General features: G+C 45.4%; 1 protein-coding gene across 2 annotated transcripts in view; it reads right to left on the minus strand.

Annotated features, from left to right (window-relative positions):
• Nucleotides 1–14,630, minus strand: part of LOC118360451 (SRSF protein kinase 1-like) — a 39,448-nt gene extending 24,818 nt beyond the window's left edge. For both annotated transcript variants that reach the window (XM_052484732.1, XM_052484733.1), the window contains exons 1-6: nucleotides 14,517–14,630; nucleotides 13,808–13,862; nucleotides 2,511–2,647; nucleotides 1,795–1,903; nucleotides 1,260–1,347; nucleotides 920–1,114 (exon numbers count right to left, since the gene is read on the minus strand). In XM_052484732.1, coding sequence (XP_052340692.1) covers nucleotides 920–1,114; nucleotides 1,260–1,347; nucleotides 1,795–1,903; nucleotides 2,511–2,647; nucleotides 13,808–13,862; nucleotides 14,517–14,529 — 597 coding nt within the window. In that variant the 5' untranslated portion in view covers nucleotides 14,530–14,630. The remainder of the gene's footprint in view (nucleotides 1–919; nucleotides 1,115–1,259; nucleotides 1,348–1,794; nucleotides 1,904–2,510; nucleotides 2,648–13,807; nucleotides 13,863–14,516) is intronic.
• Nucleotides 14,631–14,833: the final 203 nt, after the last annotated feature.

Consider the following 14,833-nt stretch of genomic DNA (forward strand, 5'->3'; position numbering starts at 1 on the left):
AATATTTGGTTCTGGATTCTGAGATTAGGGTAGCCAAGGTACTAGTTACCCGCCGCGTGTTGCTATGGCTACTAGTTACCCGTCACGTGTTGCTACTAGTTACCCGTCGCGTGTCGCTCTTACTACTAGTTACCCGTCGCGTGTTGCTCTTGCTACTAGTTACCCGTCACGTGTTGCTCTTGCTACTAGTTACCCGTTGCATGATGCTCTTGCTACTAGTTACCCGCCACGTGTTGCTCTTGCTACTAGTTACCAGTCACGTGTTGCTACTAGTTACCCGTCACGTGTTGCTCTTACTACTAGTTACCCGTCATGTGTTGCTCTTACTACTAGTTACCCGTCACGTGTTGCTCTTACTACTAGTTACCCGTCACGTGTTGCTCTTGCTACTAGTTACCCGTTGCATGATGCTCTTGCTACTAGTTACCCGTCACGTGTTGCTCTTGCTACTAGTTACCAGTCACGTGTTGCTACTAGTTACCCGTCACGTGTTGCTCTTACTACTAGTTACCCGTCATGTGTTGCTCTTACTACTAGTTACCCGTCACGTGTTGCTCTTGCTACTAGTTACCCGTTGCATGATGCTCTTGCTACTAGTTACCAGTCACGTGTTGCTACTAGTTACCCGTCACGTGTTGCTCTTACTACTAGTTACCCGTCATGTGTTGCTCTTACTACTAGTTACCCGTCACGTGTTGCTCTTGCTACTAGTTACCAGTCACGTGTTGCTACTAGTTACCCGTCACGTGTTGCTCTTACTACTAGTTACCCGTCATGTGTTGCTCTTACTACTAGTTACCTGTCACGTGTTGCTCTTGCTACTAGTTACCCGTCACGTGTTGCTCTTGCTACTAGTTACCCGTCGCGTGTTGCTCTTGCTACTAGTTACCCGTCGCGTGTTGCTCTTGGTACTAGTTACCTGGCGTATGATGCTCTTGACGCAGGGCAGTGGAAGGCCCTGGTAGTTGGACTTGATGATCCACTTCAGTAGGTGGTGCCCCAGCACCTCAAACACCATGCACACATGAGTCCCGTTGACGCCGGAGATCTTGAAGTCATCCAGTAGCTGAACCACCATCTCCCTCTTGGGATCGTCAGGGTCCGTGTTTCTCACCTACGAAGCAAAGTCAGGATTTAAAAAAAATCAAAACAAATGTGTCTGAAAGGAAAATAGAGGAGAATAAAGGGAGGCATTTTACAGATGAAAACATCAGCCTGATGTTATGTTGGGTATAAATGACTGTTAAGGTAGTACTCACAGATCTGAGCAGTTTGATCTCATCCACGGCTGTCTCGGTGTAATGCTCTGCACTCTTCACAACCTTCATAGCCACAAACCGCTTCACCCTACAACACAGACTGTCAAGTCAGTCAAGCTGACACAGATGACAGTCTCTCTGTCCCAAATGCACCCTATATTCCTTATATAGCCCAATACTTACAGTGAGGCAAAAAAAATTTAGTCAGCCACCAATTGTGCAAGTTCTCCCACTTAAAAAGATGAGGCCTGTAATTTTCATCATAGGTACACTTCAACTATGACAGGCAAAATTAGATTTTCTTTCTCCAGAAAATCACATTGTAGGATTTTCAATGAATTTATTTGCAAATTATGGTGGAAAATAAGTATCTTTTTAAGTGTGAGAACTTGCACAATTGGTGGCTGACTAAATACCTTGTTGCCCCACTGTATGGCTGTGAGCCAATACAGTGCCATTTCAAAATGTGCTCAAAGAAAACATCCACCTTTGCATGTGTGTTAACAGAGAGAAACAGAGGACAAGACGCTCTTACTGTATGTCCCAGGCCAGCCACACAGTGGAGAAGTGTCCCCAGCCCAGCTTCCTGATCACATGGTACCTCCCATTAAACAGGTCTCCTATCTTTACATGGTGGTAGCCACCTAGACAAACAGGAGAGGGAGAATGGAGACAGAAGAAAAGCAAGTTCAACATTCATTATTTTGTTATTAGGACTAATAATGTGAAATATATATATATATATTACACACACACACGCGCCCAGGCTCTGTCGTAACCGGCCGTGACCGGGAGGTTCGTGGGGCGACGCACAATTGACCTAGTGTCGTCCGGGTTAGGGAGGGTTTGGCCGGTAGGGAAATCATTGTCTCATCGCGCACCAGTGACTCCTGTGGTGTGCCTGGCGCAGTGCACGCTAACCAAGGTTGCCAGGTGCACGGTGTTTCCTCCGACACATTGGTGCGGCTGGCTTCCAGGTTGGATGGCGCTGTGTTAAGAAGCAGTGCGGCTTGGTTGGGTTTTGTATCGGAGGACGCATGACTTTCAACCTTCGTCTCTCCCTTTATTTTTAATTTTTAAAGTAAATGTGAAATTTGCATTTAAGTTTTGTAACTAAACTCTTCAAATATAAATTTGAGATACTGTCGGTATTTCACTTATTTTCACCCAGATCCGGGTTCCGTGGCAACCGAGTCTCGGGTACTTCCTGGAAGACCTCTAGGACATCGAGTGTATATAAGGGCAACTCACCTTTGCAGTAATCGTTGGGGTCTTCCTGCTCCTCGTCATCAGAGCCTAGGATCTCCTCAGGCTCATCTGGCTCCTGGGGAGAGGCCTCTGGCTGGGGCTGCTGCTGGGCTGCTGTACCCCTGGGGTGGGCAGGATGCCTGGAAGACCCACATGAATGTTATGACGGTATAATAGTATAATAACATAACATAGAGCCTTCAGAAACTATTCATACCCCTTGACTTATTCCACATTCTTGTGTTACAGCCTGAATTCAAAATGGATTAAATATACTTTTCACCCACCTACACACAAATTGAAAACATGTTTAGACAATTTCGCAAACATATTGAAAATAAAATACAGAAATCAAATTTACATAAGTATTCACACCCCTTTGCTAGGCCACTCCACATTTGAGCTCAGGTGCATCCAATTTCCTTTGATCATTCTTGAGACGTCGTTATATTGGAGTCCACCTGTAGCCAATTCAATTGTTCGGACGTAACAACACAACCTGTCTATATAAAAAGGTCCTATTGTTAACAGTGCATGTCAGTGCAGAAACTATAGCATGAAATCCAAGGATTTGTCCGTAGATCTCTGAGATAGATAGGGGTAACAGGTAGCCTAGTGGTTAAAGCTTTGGGCCAGTAACAAAAAAGTTACTAGATCGAATTCCCGAGCTGACAAGGTTAAAAATCTGTCATTCTGCTCCTTAACAAGGCAGTTAACCCACTGTTCCTAGGCCGCCATTGTAAATAAGAATTTGTTTTTAACCGACTTGCCTAGTTTAATAAAGGTTAAATAAAATAAATTAATAGAATTGTGATGAGGCATACCTGGGGAAAGGGTTTTAAAAGATTCTATAGAGTTGTAAGTTTCCAAGAGCACAGTGGTCTCCATCATTGGGGAATATAAAAAAATATTTAACTACCCAGACTCTGATTAGAGCTGGCCGTCTCACCAAACTACGCAACAGGGCAAGAAGGACCTTGGTCAGGGAGGTGACCAAGAACCAAATGACCACTGACAGAAGTACAGAGTTCCAAGGCTGAGGTGGGAGAACCTTCCAGAAGAACAACAGTCTCTATAGCACTTCATCCATCTGGGATTTAAGGGAGAGTGGCCAGACGGACGCCACTCCTGAGAAAAATGGTACATGACAGCATGCTTGGAGTTTGCAATTAGGCACGTGAGAGACTTCGAGCATAAGGTCTAATGAGAAATAAAATGGAACTTTGGCCTGAATGCAAATCGCCACGTCTGGAGAAAACCAGGGACAGCTCGTCACCCATCTAACACCATCCCTACCGTGAAGCATGGTGGTGGCAACATCATGCTATGGGGATGCTTTTCAGCAGCGGGGACTGGGAGACTGGTAAGGATAGAGGGAACAATGAATGGAACCAAATACAGACAAATCGTTGATGATAACTTGCTTCAGAGTGCCAACGACAGGCTGGGGCGAAGATTTTACGTTCCAACAGGGCAATGACCCAAAGCAACGTTGGAATGGCTTCAGAACAAGAATGTGAAAGTCCTTGAGTGGCCCAGCCAAAGCCCAGACTTGAATGCCATTGAAAATCTGTGGAAAGACTTGAAGATTGCTGTTCACCGCTGCGCCACATTGAACTTAACAGAGCTTGAGAAAATCCCCAAATCAAGACGACTCAAAACTGACAGACATACCCAAGACAACTCAAAGCTATAATCGCCACCAAAGGTGCTTCTACAAAGTATTGACTCAAGGGGTGTGAATACTTATGCAAATGAGATTTCTGTATTTAAATGTTCAATACATTTGCTAATATTTCTAAAAAACATGCTTTCACTTGGTCCTTATGGGTTATTGTGTGTTTAGATAGGCGAGAGAGAAAGAAAAAAAAATCTACGTAATCAATTCTGAATTCGGGCTTTAACAACAAAACATGGAAGAAAACTTTCTGAAAGCACTGTTTTTAGAACATAGAGGCCCCTGTTTCAGGTTGCTGCTGGGACTCTGTCCCCCTGGGGTGGGCTGGCTGCCTGGAGGACAGTCTAGTATGAGTGATGCAAGTAACTACAGTAAAATAATAACAAAATATCATTATCGATTATCGCATTTTAACATCGTCTTGCACGCTAATAAATGCAGTATTAAATTATAACCATCCCTTTCCATAAAAATAGACATTTTCCCATGGATGACAAACTTTTCCCCCTAGAGATGAGTGACTTGCCTTGGCATTTACACTGACATTTGATACAGGACTGTTGCCCTTTACATTCAAGACATCCCAAAGCAGTGACAGCCAGCTAACTGCCTTACTGCTCTCAAAATAAACTCAAGTTATTCACATACATAGGATGACTACAGAGAGGATATCCATTGTTAGAAAAATACAAAAAGTATTTGCCAGAACTCTAGGATGTGTTGTTCTGGGTGCAGACGAGACTAGGCTGTGTTGTTCTGGGTGCAGACGAGACTAGGCTGTGTTGTTCTGAGTGCAGACGAGACTAGGCTGTGTTGTTCTGGGTGCAGACGAGACTAGGCTGTGTTGTTCTGGGTGCAGACGAGACTAGGCTGTGTTGTTCTGGGTGCAGACGAGACTAGGCTGTGTTGTTCTGGGTGCAGACGAGACTAGGCTGTGTTGTTCTGGGTGCAGACGAGACTAGGCTGTGTTGTTCTGGGTGCAGACGAGACTAGGCTGTGTTGTTCTGGGTGCAGACGAGACTAGGCTGTGTTGTTCTGGGTGCAGACGAGACTAGGCTGTGTTGTTCTGAGTGCAGACGAGACTAGGCTGTGTTGTTCTGGGTGCAGACGAGACTAGGCTGTGTTGTTCTGGGTGCAGACGAGACTAGGCTGTGTTGTTCTGGGTGCAGACGAGACTAGGCCGTGTTGTTCTGGGTGCAGACGAGACTAGGCCGTGTTGTTCTGGGTGCAGACGAGACTAGGCCGTGTTGTTCTGGGTGCAGACGAGACTAGGCCGTGTTGTTCTGAGTGCAGACGAGACTAGGCTGTGTTGTTCTGGGTGCAGACGAGACTAGGCTGTGTTGTTCTGGGTGCAGACGAGACTAGGCTGTGTTGTTCTGGGTGCAGACGAGACTAGGCTGTGTTGTTCTGGGTGCAGACGAGACTAGGCTGTGTTGTTCTGGGTGCAGACGAGACTAGGCTGTGTTGTTCTGGGTGCAGACGAGACTAGGCTGTGTTGTTCTGAGTGCAGACGAGACTAGGCTGTGTTGTTCTGAGTGCAGACGAGACTAGGCTGTGTTGTTCTGAGTGCAGACGAGACTAGGCTGTGTTGTTCTGGGTGCAGACGAGACTAGGCTGTGTTGTTCTGGGTGCAGACGAGACTAGGCTGTGTTGTTCTGGGTGCAGACGAGACTAGGCTGTGTTGTTCTGGGTGCAGACGAGACTAGGCTGTGTTGTTCTGGGTGCAGACGAGACTAGGCTGTGTTGTTCTGGGTGCAGACGAGACTAGGCTGTGTTGTTCTGGGTGCAGACGAGACTAGGCTGTGTTGTTCTGAGTGCAGACGAGACTAGGCTGTGTTGTTCTGGGTGCAGACGAGACTAGGCTGTGTTGTTCTGAGTGCAGACGAGACTAGGCTGTGTTGTTCTGAGTGCAGACGAGACTAGGCTGTGTTGTTCTGGGTGCAGACGAGACTAGGCTGTGTTGTTCTGGGTGCAGACGAGACTAGGCTGTGTTGTTCTGAGTGCAGACGAGACTAGGCTGTGTTGTTCTGAGTGCAGAAACTGCCATAAGCTCTGATAATGCCTTAATGGGCCGGGCATTTCCACCATCCATAATGTCACGCTTCAGTTAACCCCTGCTGCGAACTTCATCGTTCTCCTGCTGCTATAAATATAGCAGCACAGCAGATAGGCATTACATAACATAGGACGTCTGCAATGCGCGATGGCATAGTGTGGGTCGGCTTGGCTGTTGGGGATAAACCACAACCATCTTCATTCTTTCTATAATAGGACAAGGGCTGCACATTTTGGGGAACATTCAGGAGAAGGAAACATTCCGTGGTAATTAAACAGGAATATATGGGAATTCACGGAAATATATGCAAATGAATATTAATACCATTTAAAATGTAGATATTTACCATATCATATGGAGACGTAAAATGTTTCTTATCATAAATAGACAATTGCAAATGATTAAATCCTTCTAATAGAAAAATATATATAATTTAGTAACTAATTGAACTAATTAAATGAGTCGACTCTTCATGGGATGATTTCACTGAACAACAAAGGGAATATTGAATGATCCATCACATCTCCCAAAATCGTTGTCAACATACATCTGTAAAATGATAGTCTAGAAACTAAAGCTTTGGTTGTCTTCCTCTCAGGCTTCCATGTCTTCTCCCTGGACCTCCTCAATGTCCACCTCTTGAACATCTGACTCTGAGGCCTCATCTTCATTGTCACTTTCCAACCTTGTTGATGATGGCTCGTTGTCAGGTTCAAAAAAGCCTCATATTTGCCCAGATGGCCACCATTTTGTAAACTCTTGTATTGGTCCGCCTGTTGCATAATTTGGTGTGTGTGTTCCCAGGCAAGGACCAGTTGCAGTCTGAGGCGGCTGATGTTGGTGGGATTTGGAGGATGATTGAGGCAACAGGGGAAAGAGCCTCAGATCCACAAAGTCCCTTCCACCAGTTGGCTGATGAGATATGTTGGCACGACTGCCATATTGCATCTCCATCCCAAAGCCCTTGCTTTAGAAGTGTACTTTTCCAGACTGCCAAGAACCTTTCCCTCATCCAGATCGTGGCAAGACACGGTAGTGATGACACCATAGGCCTTGTTGATCTCTGCACCAGACAGGATGCTCATTTTCACCTCGAATAGAAGTAGAGGGACTTTTGTCAGAGGTTGCTTGTTGAGCGCAGAGGGAACTTTATGCACGTGGCCAGATAATTCTGTATCTTTGTTGCATTCTTCACATATGATTTGGCACAGTATTTGCAAAAGTACACAGCTTTTCCTTCTACATTAGATGCAGTGAAACATCTCCACACACCAGATAGTGCCCCGTGGCATTTTCCTGTAAAGATAAGAAAAAAATTAAACATGCATGGAAACAGGTGAATTAACACTCCTCAGTTAGCAGGCTCAAGCAAGCAAACCCCCACATGGTAGCAAAAACTAACTAGCAGAAATTGTCAACAAGTTAAAAATGATTTCAACACACTTTGCTGTAGGCTACTATTTACTAGTTAACAAAAAAATAATGCATGTAATAAAATATATTCACCCCACCCAGAATTGTAATCAAAACTTACCAGAATGCATGTAGTCAGACAGTATAGTAGTGTGGGCTCAATAGCATCTCATTAGTGGGCAAGATCTTGAGAATCAGCTGTACATGTGATGGGAGAATGCACTGTGCATGCAGTGGGTTGTAATTCCATTGAATTGGGGATAATTCAACCAAAATATGCCACAAAACCTAGAATTGCCTTTTTTGTATCCCACAAAAAAAGATTCACTGTTTGTTATAAGCTAACTTTTTTTTAATGAATTTACGCAAAATTCCCCAAATTCCCAGGCTTAACTTCCCATGGAAAATTACTGGAAAAATACCACAAATTTACCAGAAAGTTTCCAACCCTTTGCAACCCTAAACAGGATTTACTAAAATACTGTACATCATTCACAATATTAATTATGGGTGTTATAGGATTACTTGAGGTATAATGTCATTCTGGACAGGGCCAAGAGTCACCAACATGTGTACTAAACTGGTGTAGCTGTCGTGGGATACTTTAATCTGACCCAGTAACTTCTGGCCGCTTTAAATCTTGTGATATATAATTAGGGACTGGTTTACTGTAGACCTGGGACACCAATTAAGAAATTAACTGAGTACAAGTAACTGTCAAATGGAAACAAAACAAAAACAGAAGTGCATTCAGACCCCCAGGAGTGGCCCTGCTGTATGGAGTCAGACCCCCAGGAGTAGCCCTGCTGTATGGAGTCAGACCCCCAGGAGTAGCCCTGCTGTATGGAGTCAGACCCCCAGGAGTAGCCCTGCTGTATGGAGTCAGACCCCCAGGAGTGGCCCTGCTGTATGGAGTCAGACCCCCAGGAGTGGCCCTGCTGTATGGATTCAGACCCCCAGGAGTGGCCCTGCTGTATGGATTCAGACCCCCAGGAGTGGCCCTGCTGTATGGATTCAGACCCCCAGGAGTGGCCCTGCTGTATGGATTCAGACCCCCAGGAGTAGCCCTGCTGTATGGATTCAGACCCCCAGGAGTGGCCCTGCTGTATGGATTCAGACCCCCAGGAGTGGCCCTGCTGTATGGATTCAGACCCCCAGGAGTGGCCCTGCTGTATGGATTCAGACCCCCAGGAGTGGCCCTGCTGTATGGATTCAGACCCCCAGGAGTGGCCCTGCTGTATGGATTCAGACCCCCAGGAGTAGCCCTGCTGTATGGAGTCAGACCCCCAGGAGTGGCCCTGCTGTATGGATTCAGACCCCCAGGAGTGGCCCTGCTGTATGGATTCAGACCCCCAGGAGTGGCCCTGCTGTATGGATTCAGACCCCCAGGAGTAGCCCTGCTGTATGGATTCAGACCCCCAGGAGTGGTCATGCTGTATGGATTCAGACCCCCAGGAGTAGCCCTGCGGTATGGATTCAGACCCCCAGGAGTGGTCATGCTGTATGGATTCAGACCCCCAGGAGTAGCCCTGCTGTATGGATTCAGACCCCCAGGAGTGGTCATGCTGTATGGATTCAGACCCCCAGGAGTAGCCCTGCTGTATGGAGTCAGACCCCCAGGAGTGGCCCTGCTGTATGGATTCAGACCCCCAGGAGTAGCCCTGCTGTATGGATTCAGACCCCCAGGAGTGGCCCTGCTGTATGGATTCAGACACCCAGGAGTGGCCCTGCTGTATGGATTCAGACCCCCAGGAGTAGCCCTGCTGTATGGATTCAGACCCCCAGGAGTGGCCCTGCTGTATGGATTCAGACCCCCGGGAGTGGTCATGCTGTATGGATTCAGACCCCCAGGAGTAGCCCTGCGGTATGGATTCAGACCCCCAGGAGTGGCCCTGCTGTATGGATTCAGACGCCCATATCTGACTTGGGCGTGCCGTGGTCAGAGTCACAACCACAGGTGTGATGTCACTATGTAAATATTGATATTATTAGCTCATGACATGTCCAGATATGCTGTATTCCTCCTGCCTCCAGAGAATAGACACGCTGTATTCCTCCTGCCTCCAGAGAATAGACACGCTGTATTCCTCCTGCCTACAGAGAATAGACACGCTGTATTCCTCCTGCCTCCAGAGAATAGACACGCTGTATTCCTCCTGCCTCCAGAGAATAGACACGCTGTATTCCTCCTGCCTCCAGAGAATATACACGCTGTATTCCTCCTGCCTACAGAGAATAGACACGCTGTATTCCTCCTGCCTACAGAGAATAGACACGCTGTATTCCTCCTGCCTCCAGAGAATAGACACGCTGTATTCCTCCTGCCTACAGAGAATAGACACGCTGTATTCCTCCTGCCTACAGAGAATAGACACGCTGTATTCCTCCTGCCTACAGAGAATAGACACGCTGTATTCCTCCTGCCTACAGAGAATAGACACGCTGTATTCCTCCTGCCTACAGAGAATAGACACGCTGTATTCCTCCTGCCTACAGAGAATAGACACGCTGTATTCCTCCTGCCTCCAGAAAATAGACACGCTGTATTCCTCCTGCCTACAGAGAATAGACACGCTGTATTCCTCCTGCCTACAGAGAATAGACACGCTGTATTCCTCCTGCCTCCAGAAAATAGACACGCTGTATTCCTCCTGCCTACAGAGAATAGACACGCTGTATTCCTCCTGCCTACAGAGAATAGACACGCTGTATTCCTCCTGCCTACAGAGAATAGATACGCTGTATTCCTCCTGCCTCCTCCTCCTGCCATATAGTTCAAACACTCAAAGCCTGTAATGAATCAACTGCTGCTATTGAAACCAAAAGGACAGGTGCCATTCAAAGTTCTCAGAAACTTCACACAAAGCATACACTGTATTGTCTATATCACCGCCATGCAGAGTCAGAACAATGCACTAGGCCTACTGTGTACACAAAACATTAAGAACGCCTTAATATTGGGTTGACACAAACCGGTGCGCCTGGCACCTACAACGCCCCTCTGAATGGCACACACAAACAATTAATCTCAAAGCTTAAAAATCCTTATTTAACCTGTCTCCTCCCCTTCATCTACACTGATTGAAGTGGATTTAACAAGTGACATCAATAAGGGATCATAGCTTTCACCTGGATCCACCTGGTCAGTGTCATGAAAACAGGAACCCTCAACCCCTCTTGGAAAGAGGAGAGGTGTAGGCGGTGTCTTTGGCATGTAAGAAGAGAGAGTAATAGTAATGGCGTCGTTTTCTCGGCAACAACTCAGCCATAGTTCGTTGGTCAAAGCCAATGGGGAAATTAATGTTTATTTGAATGTATTATAAACACTGAAAATAAGGCCTGTGCTAAACAAGCATAGGAGATCTGACTCATATAATCAGAACAAAACGTATAAGATATCATCAGCCTAGGATAACCTCAGACCTTCAGTTCAGCATTTATCCCAACACTATGTTGTAGTGGAGGACGCCAAAATAATTGCTTCCTCGACTCCCAATTCCGCAAGGAATCGACTCCTAAGATTCAGAACTTTTGGAACGGGGGAGACTGATTAGTCGCAGTACTTCCAAGAACACCAACACTTGAATCTTTTATAGTGAGCTAGCGAGGGACGGAGAGAGAGGAGAGGGGCACAGTATAGGCAGGTCAGCCACCATGCAGACAGGCCTAGTGCATGGTTCTGACTATCTATCAGTATAGGCAGGTCAGCCACCATGCAGACAGGCCTAGTGCATGGTTCTGACTATCTATCAGTATAGGCAGGTCAGCCACCATGCAGACAGGCCTAGTGCATAGTTCTGACTATCTATCAGTATAGGCAGGTCAGCCACCATGCAGACAGGCCTAGTGCATGGTTCTGACTATCTATCAGTATAGGCAGGTCAGCCACCATGCAGACAGGCCTAGTGCATGGTTCTGACTATCTATCAGTATAGGCAGGTCAGCCACCATGCAGAGTCAGAACAATGCACTAGGCCTATCTATCAGTATAGGCAGGTCAGCCACCATGCAGACAGGCCTAGTGCATGGTTCTGACTATCTATCAGTATAGGTAGATCAGCCACCATGCAGACAGGCCTAGTGCATGGTTCTGACTATCTATCAGTATAGGCAGGTCAGCCACCATGCAGAGTCAGAACAATGCACTAGGCCTATCTATCAGTATAGGCAGGTCAGCCACCATGTAGAGAGTCAGAACAATGCACTAGGCCTATCTATCAGTATAGGCAGGTCAGCCACCATGCAGAGTCAGAACCGTGCACTAGGCCCATTATCAGTATAGGCAGGTCAGCTACCATGCAGAGAGTCAGAACCGTGCACGAGGCCCATTATCAACAACCAAAAGCTGTATCTTGCAATTTCATGGTTTGCAATTTCTCTCAACTTCAGGAAAGCAGGGCCTATCATCGATGAACAGGCTAGGATATTGAAATGAGCAAGATGCAATACTTCACTCTCACACAGTATCTGCGCATGTGCACAGGTTGGCTTCATGCATAGCCAGGGGAAACACGCCAGCAGAGAAGTTGACCCACTATTCTGTTTTCTTTCAGCATCTACGTCATATTGCTGACTGTATCTTTACACAACTTTCCCCCAGGTCTATATAGACTTATTGTCTCGTTAGGTTATAACACAGAAAATAATCTGTTTTGTGATAACGGCACAGTGATATAAATTGTGAGGGGTAAAATTATTCATTTTGTTTATAACGGTCAGACCCTTAATGCTGCCAAAACAACACTTGAAAATACAGAGTGTTTCATTCGGTTGTGTGTTGCTTCGGATTTGAAACAAAGCTGTAGTTTGTAATTTAGGTCAAAAAGTTGATGTCTTTGCCATGTTATCTTATTTATTACTTAACAGCCTTTTAGAAAACAGAATGGATGATTTGGAGTGGAATTGTTTTAACTCAGGCTTCCCTGTTTTCACTTAGTCACACTGGCCAGTAATGTGGAGTGGAATTGTTTTAACTCAGGCTTCCCTGTTTTCACTTAGTCACACTGGCCAGTAATGTGGAGTGGAATTGTTTTAACTCAGGCTTCCCTGTTTTCACTTAGTCACACTGGCCAGTAATGTGGAGTGGAATTGTTTTAACTCAGGCTTCCCTGTTTTCACTTAGTCACACTGGCCAGTAATGTGGAGTGGAATTGTTTTAACTCAGGCTTCCCTGTTTTCACTTTGTCACACTGGCCAGTAATGTGGAGTGGAATTGTTTTAACTCAGGCTTCCCTGTTTTCACTTTGTCACACTGGCCAGTAATGTGGAGTGGAACTGTTTTAACTCAGGCTTCCCTGTTTTCACTTTGTCACACTGGCCAGTAATGTGGAGTGGAATTGTTTTAACTCAGGCTTCCCTGTTTTCACTTTGTCACACTGGCCAGTAATGTGGAGTGGAATTGTTTTAACTCAGGCTTCCCTGTTTTCACTTTGTCACACTGGCCAGTAATGTGGAGTGGAATTGTTTTAACTCAGGCTTCCCTGTTTTCACTTTGTCACACTGGCCAGTAATGTGGAGTGAACGCAATGTAGATCCTTTTGCAATTTCAAGTGTTGTTGTGGTGGCAGCATCATGTTATGGGGTATGCGTATCACCCACAGGGACTGGAGAGTTGGTAACAATCAAAAGATAAATATGAAAGGAGCAAAGCCCAGGTAACATGCATGCCCATAATAACATGACACCTCAGTCTTCTGAAAACCTTTTATTTTTCTGTGCCAAAGACAAACTAGAATGGCTTTCCAAGAGGTGTTGTGTTCCTGAATGTTCCAGTCTCCTTCCTGACTTAAATCTGCTTTAAAAAAATAATCAGAGACCAGGTTTGACAATTGCTGTCCATCAATGATTCCCAACCAGATAATAAATAATTAACTATGTGTTACGGTGTGTGGTAGAAAAACAGATGGCTATTGCATAATCAGAACAGTCTGCTGTGCAAGTCTGGAGTGGACAGCACGTGTAGTCTAGTAGTAATGTGACTGTCACAGACCACAACGACCAGTCAAGTCAGTACTTTTTAGCACACCACGGAAACTGGACCTTTGGGCCTCGAGCTGATTCAACGCCTTGGTAAAAACAACAACAACAACAAATGACTACGTCATTAGACACATGCTGTTGGCCAGTATGTTTGTGCATTGCAGATTGACTCACTTCTTGCTGGACTTCTTCGCTTTTGCCCTCTTCTTCCTCGCTTGAAGAGCTAAAACTAATGCAATGAAAGAGATGTATTCAATATCTAGGTAGCCATCACTTCAGCAGTATATTTATCTAGCTGTGTGTCCATGTAGTGACTCACTGGACGAAACGTTATCTGAAAGTACATCTGAAAGCTGGCCTGTGAGCCAGCTAGCAAATTAATTATTAGCCAGCTAACATTAGCCACAGTTGTTAGCGAACTATAGACCAAATTAAATTGTGGTCGCATTAGCTTACATAAGTGAGCTACTGGTTGAAGATATTCAATAACGTCCTCTTTTAAAAAGGAAGAGACAACTGCGATGTTTGGCCAGCTAACTAGCGTGCAACCACCACTCACTGAATATCTGCTCATGCCAATCGCACAAACAAATACATGACTCCGTCCACGTTTACTCAATTACTTTATCATAGTTTGCAATGACATTCAAATCAATGGATTGTAGTTAAGGGGTCAGGTTGATGGTACTAGCTTAGTTAGCATTAGCTAGCTGCGCCAGTGCGTTCAGGGGACATGCAATTCCACAAAACATTTCGTACATAAAGAGTACGTCGATACAATGAACAGTAACTTTAAATACGACACTAAAATCACGTTTGTTCATATATATTATGTGAAAACCAAACAGATTAATTGTGTATTTTATGCCTTTATAACAATTACCTTTTCTCTCCATGTTGGTCGGGAAGCTCGCGTTCTGCCAACAGCACAAACGATGACGTCACGTTCATATGTAATGACAGAACCTTCAAATTAAAAGCCCACGTTTCAACACCAACAAAACCGAGGCGTACGCAACTATGTGGCAAACAGACGGGGTTGGCTTGGATTGTTAACAACATATAAACTATATTTGGTCTCCAATGTTTGTTGAAAACATAAATACATCTCCATAGACACACATTGGCAGTAGAATGGCTTGTACAGAAGAGCTCATTGACTTTCAACATCGCACTTAGGATGCCACTTTTCCAACAAGT

This window comes from Oncorhynchus keta, chromosome 28 (assembly GCF_023373465.1).
Source record: "Oncorhynchus keta strain PuntledgeMale-10-30-2019 chromosome 28, Oket_V2, whole genome shotgun sequence".
Lineage (NCBI taxonomy): Eukaryota > Metazoa > Chordata > Actinopteri > Salmoniformes > Salmonidae > Oncorhynchus > Oncorhynchus keta.